At 45.4% G+C, this 8546-nt stretch overlaps 1 protein-coding gene across 2 annotated transcripts in view; it reads left to right on the forward strand.

Annotated features, from left to right (window-relative positions):
- The window catches only part of LOC118220558 (cAMP-specific 3',5'-cyclic phosphodiesterase 4C-like), a 96734-nt gene extending 93593 nt beyond the window's left edge, over positions 1–3141 (forward strand). For both annotated transcript variants that reach the window (XM_035404399.1, XM_035404400.1), the window contains 2 exons: positions 711–893; positions 1100–3141. In XM_035404399.1, coding sequence (XP_035260290.1) covers positions 711–893; positions 1100–1648 — 732 coding nt within the window. In that variant the 3' untranslated portion in view covers positions 1649–3141. The remainder of the gene's footprint in view (positions 1–710; positions 894–1099) is intronic.
- The last annotated feature ends 5405 nt before the right edge of the window (positions 3142–8546 follow it).

An 8546-nucleotide genomic window follows, 5' to 3' on the forward strand; every position in this document is an offset into this window, starting at 1 on the left:
GTCAGGTTTGGCGTGCTGCGTGTGAGCGAGGGTCAGGTTTGGCGTGCTGCGTGTGAGCGAGGGTCAGGTTTGGCGTGCTGCGTGTGAGCGAGGGTCAGGTTTGGTGTGCTGCGTGTGAGCGAGGGTCAGGTTTGGCGTGCTGCGTGTGAGCGAGGGTCAGGTTTGGCGTGCTGCGTGTGAGCGAGGGTCAGGTTTAGTGTGCTGCGTGTGAGCGAGGGTCAGGTTTGGCGTGCTGCGTGTGAGCGAGGGTCAGGTTTGGCGTGCTGCGTGTGAGTGATGGTCAGGTTTGGCGTGCTGCGTGTGAGCGAGGGTCAGGTTTGGCGTGCTGTGTGTGAGGTACAGTCAGGTTTGGCGTGCTGCGTGTGAGCGACAGTCAGGTTTGGCGTGCTGCGTGTGAGTGACAGTCAGGTTTGGCGTGCTGCGTGTGAGCGAGGGTCAGGTTTGGCGTGCTGCGTGTGAGCGAGGGTCAGGTTTGGCGTGCTGCGTGTGAGCGAGGGTCAGGTTTGGCGTGCTGCGTGTGAGGTACAGTCAGGTTCGGCGTGCTGCGTGTGAGCGAGGGTCAGGTTTGGCGTGCTGCGTGTGAGGTACAGTCAGGTTCGGCGTGCTGCGTGTGAGCGAGGGTCAGGTTTGGCGTGCTGCGTGTGAGCGATGGTAAGCTTTAGCGTGCTGCGTGTGAGCGACGGTCAGCTTTAGCGTGCTGTGTGCTGCAGGTCCTGCGGAACATGGTGCACTGCGCAGACCTGAGTAACCCCACCAAGCCGCTGGCCGTGTACAGGCAGTGGACTGAGCGCATCATGCAGGAGTTCTTCCGCCAGGGAGACAAAGAGAGGGAGAGAGGCATGGAGATCAGCCCCATGTGCGACAAACACACTGCGTCTGTGGAGAAGAGCCAGGTGACACACACGCTCACGCACATACACACACATACGTTTCATGTTTATATGGGAATAATATGTCTACCCATCTTATATATCTGTGTATGTGTGTGTACGCACATGTGTGTGTACGTGTGTGTGTGCACATGTTCATGTGTGTGTATGTGTGTGTGTGTGTGCCTGTATGTACGTGTGTGTGCGTGTGTGCGTTCCCTTGGTTATAGGTGGGCTTCATTGACTACATCGTGCACCCCCTGTGGGAGACGTGGGGGGACCTGGTGCACCCCGATGCCCAGGACATCCTGGACACCCTGGAGGAGAACCGGGACTGGTACCAGAGCACTATCCCCCAAAGCCCCTCCCCTCCCCCAGACGTCCCGGACAAGGAGCTGGGCGCCTGCGGGGACAAGTTTCAGTTCGAACTGACCCTGGAGGACGAGGGGGAGGGGCAACCCAACCACAACCACTTAGGGGAGACCTGCGATGACCAGGAGGAGGAAGAGGAGGAGGGGGAGGAGAGGGAGGGGGAGGGAGAGCCAGGGCTGGAGGAAGAGCAGGAAGGAGAAAATGAGGAGGAAGAGGAGGGGGAGGAAATGAAAGAGGAAGAAGAGGTAGAAGAAGAAGGTGCAAAGGAAGAAGAAAAAGAGGAAGAGGAGGGAAAAGAGCAGGAGGAAGTGGAGGGTAGAGAGGAGGAAGGGGTGGAGTGCGAGCAGGTGGGAGAGAATGGACTCTCAGATGAAGGCCATGAGGAAGAGGAGGAGAATGACACATGAGGAAGAATCACACTCAATAGTCTCCCCCCACCCTCGCCCTTTATACACACAAACACACACAGCCACACCACCCCTCATACCTGCAAGCCCCACCCCTCTCAACTGCCACGCCCCTCCATCCACCTTCTGCCACTGCCCTTGACTGGGAAGAATAGGTGTACATGGTCGGGGGGGGTGGGGTCTAGAGTGTCTGTGGGCGTGAGTTGTACAAAGGGGTGTGTTTACCTGTGTGTGTGAGGAGTGGGTGTTTATCAGCATAGGTGGATTTAGAATATATATGGCACAGGGTTGGCTGTATGATGTTTAGACTGTGTGTGGTGGGGGTAGATTGTGTTTGTGTATGTACTTGTGTGTGTGTGTGTGTGTGTGTGGGGGGGGGGGATCTGTAGTCAGGGTACTGCTGGGGGATGCAGGAAAGTTCACTCCACCCCAGCCATGGAGGACAAAACAAGTGTGACAAAAAATAATGACGCTTATTGATAAAAAAAGACATTTATTTTTTAAAAAACGGGAACAAAATATGAACAAAACTATTTACACAGCAGCTGTAGATTTGGATTGTGTTGGCGCCACACAGTGGTCTTTCTGAGGAACTGCACCTGGGGAAGAGCATTATTTTATCGCCATTGAAGACAATGTAGCACTCTGGACTCAACACACACATGCACACACGCGCACACACACATACACACACACACACACACACATGTTTGTGCATACATGTGTATACTCTCAATCTTATGTTCACATGTACACTCGCATTTGTACTCAAACGCACATACACGCTCACAAATGCAAACACACTCGTTCGCACATTCAGTTGTGCGCATGCTGTATACTCAGAAACACGCGTACAGGTGTACTTGCTCTACTTGCTCATGCACATGTATTTCTGTGTGTGTGTGTGTATATTTCGGACGGACTGGGGAAAAGCCATCTGTATATTGAGTGTCAATGTGTAGGACTGACTCATCTTTCTCCGCGTGGAGCTCCACTCGGAACGCCACCCGGAACTCCACCCTGGAACTCCGCCCAGTTTTCCCAAGCAGTTGTGTGCCGATCGTTTTTTTTTTTTTATTGTTTGTTTGTTTGTTTTTAAATAGGATTTTCTATTTTTCTCAGAATAAGAAGAAGCTAAGCCAGAGGACATTATTATTATTATTTTTGTTAAATGAGGGCTAGGAGATGAGAGGAAGAGTACCCCTACCCCCTTTCAACCCCCCCCCCCCCCCCCCCCAGACACCGCCCTTTTCCATTTTACCAGCAGTGCTACCAGTGCAATATGGCCGCGTGCCTTTCTGAAGGACCAATGACGGCTTTACCTTGGAACCGTGGGAGCACAATGGCTTGTGGGAAAGGAGAGGTCCGCGTGGTTTGCTGTTGTCTATTCTTTTTGATCGTGACGTTTCAAGCTCCTCCTGTGCTGTCTGTTATTACTGTCATATTTACTCTCTGTGGGGAAAAAAAAATAACTCCACAGTAAGTCTTCCTCCTGGCCCATAGAGGGCACTAGTGTCAAACACGGCTACCCCTGGGGCGATGTTGTCTGGGTAACCGAAAGAGGAGTTGTTGCTTTGAGTGGGTTACTCGTCTTACCATATAACAGAATCGCAAGTCTCACAGATGAAGAGCACATTTGGTTTTTTTCTGGGAAACTCTTTCACGCAGACATGCCGTGTGCGCACATGTACACAAACACAGACCTGTATCCATCTCTCTCTCTTTTAAACACACACACACGTACACACAAATGCACACTCACATGAACACACAAACACACACCCACATACACATATACAGACACACACGCTCACACTCACACATCCTCAGAGAAGCACACACATACACAAACACACACACACACACACACACACACACACAAACACACACCCACATACACATATACAGACACACATGCTCACGCTCACACATCCACAGAGAAGCACACACATATGCAAACACACGCCCGCAGACACACACACACACACACACGCACATGGCATGTGCTCAGTGAGAAAGATGAGTGTTTATCTGTGTTTATAAGTCTTAACACCGTGAGAGTAATACTGAAACATTTTACAGCTACTGAAGTTGAAGGAAATTCTTTCGCGTGGGGTCTTTTTTAAAAAGGAAAACACCTGTACCTGAAGCCTGTTCACACACACGCTTAATCTCATGCCGGAGGCCCCCTGTGGAATCTCCATTTATGTGTGCTCCTAAAATATATATTTAAAAACACAAAGATTGCCATTTTAACACAATACTGTAGCATTTATCTCTTGTTGATTTACTATTTACTATTACTATATTGATTCCTTGCTGCCATGCTTCATAAGTGTTGAAAATAACTGAAAGGGAAAACAAAAAATAAGCAAATGCCTCAAATGTTTCCTCTAAAGTGGTCATGTACAGTTTTTATTTTTGTATGATACTTTTGGATGTAATGAAATACATTCTATTATAATTATTATTATTATGATTATGACATTATTAGGGCTGAAGGAGTAAATGTATAATATGTATCCTGCTGGGCTTGTATATACTGTAATGTTGGACTGTAAATGATGAATTGTATAAATGAATATGTCTCATTTTACATCATTGTTGAGCAAGGAATTAATATGTACTGCCCTCCTCCATTCTACCACATATTTCCCCCTCTCTCTCTCAAACTCTCATTCTCTCTTCATCTCTCCCTCTCTCTCATTTCCACCTCTCTCTCTCTCTCTCTCTCTCTCTCTCTCTCACTTTCTCTCTCAATCTCTGTCTCTCTGAAAATGTGGAAGAGTGTAACTCTGGACTAGCACCTTAACTCATTGGTTAAAAAGGGGCGTATGGAGGATATTGACCATCTTTACTGCACTTTATTTTCTTTGATATCATCTTGTTTTTTTTTTTATCTCCTTCGATTATGTGGTGTATTCCTGTAAATATAAGCAGCAGGGATTTACCTCTCTGTATGTGTGTGTGTGTGTGAAAAAGTTTGTGTGATTTTGAGTACACATGTGTATGCAAAAGTTTGAAAGTGCACATGGACATGTATGTGTGTGTGCGTGTGTGCACGCATGTGTACTGTGTGCCTGTGTGTGTGTGTGTTTGTGTGTACTATGGTAATGTTTCTCTTTGTGTGTTGGTGATGGAGGTACCAGACTCCACAGATGAAAGGCATCAGGTTAACCAAAGAGGTGGAGAAGACAGACAGTAGTTGGATGTAGAGCCTATGCTGTGTTGGAGATGTTGTACGTTAAGTTCTCACTCTCATTGTTCACCAATAAACAGTGTGTGTCAATGGAAGTTGAATCGTGGAACTTAGCCTCAAGTGCACATGAACACAGACACCTTCAGATTGTGAACATTTGAACGCTTCTCTTCATCAACGCACCCTTACCTGTGCCCCCCTTAACCCTGCTTGTGAGGAGGCCCTTAATCCAAAATATGGATCATTTCAGACACGTCGTATCTCCTGACTAGAACCGTGAAGCGTTCCTTGCGAGAACAATTTCTTTATTAAGTTATTGAATTCAAGATGGCTGGAATTTGCTTGACACTGAGGTCTGAGTATATCTATCGTGTGAAATGTCACATGATATGTAACAGACGCAGACCTGGCCTGTGACGTAGCCCAATGGACATTTCTGTGGTGAAAAGCTCAGGCTACATTTCATTAAAAAGTGAAAGTTTTCTTGCTGACTAGGATGTAGCCAGGCTATTTCCGAGGTCAGACCTCAGCAATATTGGGGTATAGTCTGTTTGTCCAAACATCTCCCAGTCTAGATTTCCACCCCTTTAGTCATCAAGATTCCGGCTTTTGGTCACTGGGAAGCGTATGCATAGGGCCCCCGTGAATACCAGGGGGGCCCCTAATTATCCTAACATATATATATTATTTAACATGTTGGGTTTGAGGGACCCCTCAAGGGCTATGGCTGGTGCTGAATGGATGTAAAGCCAGAAGTTTGGGCAGAGGAACTGGGTCGGTCTGAAAAATTTGTAGAATTTGGATTTAGGCGTAAGTCGCCTGAAATATTTAGTGTCAGGAGTGTAACTGTATTCAGGCCAGGGTCAAATAAGCTGTGGAATTACTTGATTGAATTACTTTTTAGATATTGATAAAGTCTGAAAACACTCCTGCAGGTTGTTTTGATGAATATCAACTAAGCACAACTAACCCAAAACGTGTGAGCGTTGGAGAGACACTTTTTTTTTCAGATGTTTACAGCTTCCAAAAATTGGACTGAAAATATATCGTAAAGAACCTACCCTTAAAACCACCGGTACAACTCCTGCAGATTAACGGACAGTTTTAATAGTTTAAAAGTTTTATTCGATTATACGTTCTGGCTTAGTCGTGTATTTTGTTGAAAGATTCTCAGGCGTCTGCAGAAGTAAGTTCAAATTCTATCACAATCTAAATTGTTACCATTTGTCCGCCAGGCCTGCGCTTCACGGTCCGTCTGTCTGTCCGACGTTCTGGTACCCCGGCGTCTGTGCGCCGCCCAGCTAAGGCTGTGTGCTGGAATAGGACCGGGCCTCTGGGGAAGCTGGGGAGTCTTTCGCATGCCAACACGGCTTTCAAATGCAAGGGTTAACAGCGCAAGCCTGACCCTACCTACTGTGCTCCGATGTTCCTGACTGAAGTCCTGTCACTTGAGAGTGCCCGTCTGAATTGTCGCAGGTGAAAAGAGCTCTTTGTTCTCCGGCCTTTGTCACGCTTGAAGTAGTTTTGTCTTTCGGTCGTCGTTTGCAAAACCCCACATGTCCACACAGCATTGGTGTGCTGACACATCCGTCTATGACGCAGAATGCTGACTCCATCTGTGCTGAAGCTGAAGCACATTTCCGATCTCGTTTTTTCCTTTTTTTTTTTTTTTTTGTTGAAAAAACTATGATCGTTTTTTCATTTTCTCTTATTTAAGCCATATTAGGTTCAGTATCCATGATAGAACAACGGTCAGCAAATGACTCCAATGAACCTTGTAATAGAATTCAAATTGTGGAATATTTAAATGAAAACATTGCAATTTATGTACATTATATTGCTGTAATACTGTATGTAAAATGTGTCAAGGTAATCTTTTTCATATTATGGTCATATTTTAGCTTTCCGTAAGGAGAGCTGGGATGAGGATTTGTGAATAAAATGCATCTAACATATATGACGAATATATAAATAACTATACATAATATATAAATTAATATTTTTGTGGATCTCTGTGTGTTTCTGTAAAGTGTGTTTAACTATTACCATCAATGATGATTTTTACAATTGATAAAAATTAAAAGCATTATGAAATTATGCAGCAAATAGGACTCACGGAGTTGGTATGCTCATTGAGTGTTTTTTTTTTTTTTTGGCTTTTTCCAAGTCACACAGTGCCACACACGATGAGTTCGAGCAGAGTCAGTCTATTTTATTTACGTTTAATGGAACAGAGGAGTAGAAGAGCAGGGAAAGAACATAAAGAGAACAGAACAGTATACAGAAGAGAAAGAGAGAGCAGAGTGGTAATTGTGGAACAGAAAGAGAGAGCAGGGGGGTAGTTGTAGAACAGAAAAAGAGCAGAGTGGTAATTGTGGAACAGAAAGAGAGCAGAGTGGTAATTGTGGAACAGAAAGAGAGCAGAGTGGTAATTGTGGAACAGAAAGAGAGCAGAGTGTTAATTGTGGAACAGAAAGAGAGCAGAGTGGTAATTGTGGAACAGAGAGTGGAGGGTAATTGTGGAACAGAAAGAGAGAGCAGAGTGGTAATTGTGGAACAGAAAGAGAGAGCAGGGGGTAGTTGTAGAACAGAAAAAGAGCAGAGTGGTAATTGTGGAACAGAAAGAGAGCAGAGTGGTAATTGTGGAACAGAAAGAGAGCAGAGTGGTAATTGTGGAACAGAAAGAGAGCAGAGTGGTAATTGTGGAACAGAAAGAGAGAGCAGAGTGGTAATTGTGGAACAGAAAGAGAGAGCAGGGGGTAGTTGTAGAACAGAAAGTGAGCAGGGGGTAGTTGTGGAACAGAGAGTGGAGGGTAATTGTGGAACAGAAAGAGAGAGCAGAGTGGTAATTGTGGAACAGAAAGAGAGAGTGGGGGGTAGTTGTAGAACAGAAAGTGAGCAGAGTGGTAATTGTGGAACAGAGAGTGGAGGGTAATTGTAGAACAGAAAGAGAGTGGAGGGTAATTGTAGAACAGAAAGAGAGCAGGAGGTAATTGTGGAACAGAAAGAGAGAGCAGGGGGGTAGTTGTAGAACAGAAAAATAGCAGAGGGTTATAACAGAAAGAGAGAGCAGAGGGTAGTTGTAAAACAGAAAAATAGCAGAGGGTTATAACAGAAAGAGAGCACCGTTAATCTATTTTCTACAAGTTACAGTTACAGTGAGATTGGTGTCTTCCTGATTGATGCTAGCAAGTCCCTCAGTCCTTGCTAGAGTCTCCACTCTCATCCCACCTTCACAAAAATGAAATGTCATTTTGACTACAAGGATCTGCCAAATAGCTGAACTGTGAAGAACTGTAAGTATTGATTAGTGTTACATTGTAGTACACTCGGTGAGTTGGATTCAATTTCCACCTCAGGCCCAGATTGGGATTGGGCAAACGCAGATGACCGTATTCTGGCTCCTTGTTTACCGATGACAGGGTGATTCTTTTTCTGTTAGGCCGGTTCTCTTGTCATTTTTTTAGAAGGCTTAAAGAAGGGTTGTTCTGCCTCCCGAAAATTTGATAGTTCTTGATCGTTCATTAAAAGGACACTATGACTCAGTCTCTTAAAAATCAATGAGGTCACTGAAGTGCAGCAAAAGCAGACACTCAGTTACTATTCTGAAGAGTATCTGGGATGGTTCTGGATGCTGTACAGCTGATCATGACATGCTACTTATAAATATTTGTTCTCCTGAACGTTGAATATATATAT

The sequence above is a fragment of the Anguilla anguilla genome, chromosome 2 (genome assembly GCF_013347855.1).
Source record: "Anguilla anguilla isolate fAngAng1 chromosome 2, fAngAng1.pri, whole genome shotgun sequence".
NCBI lineage: Eukaryota > Metazoa > Chordata > Actinopteri > Anguilliformes > Anguillidae > Anguilla > Anguilla anguilla.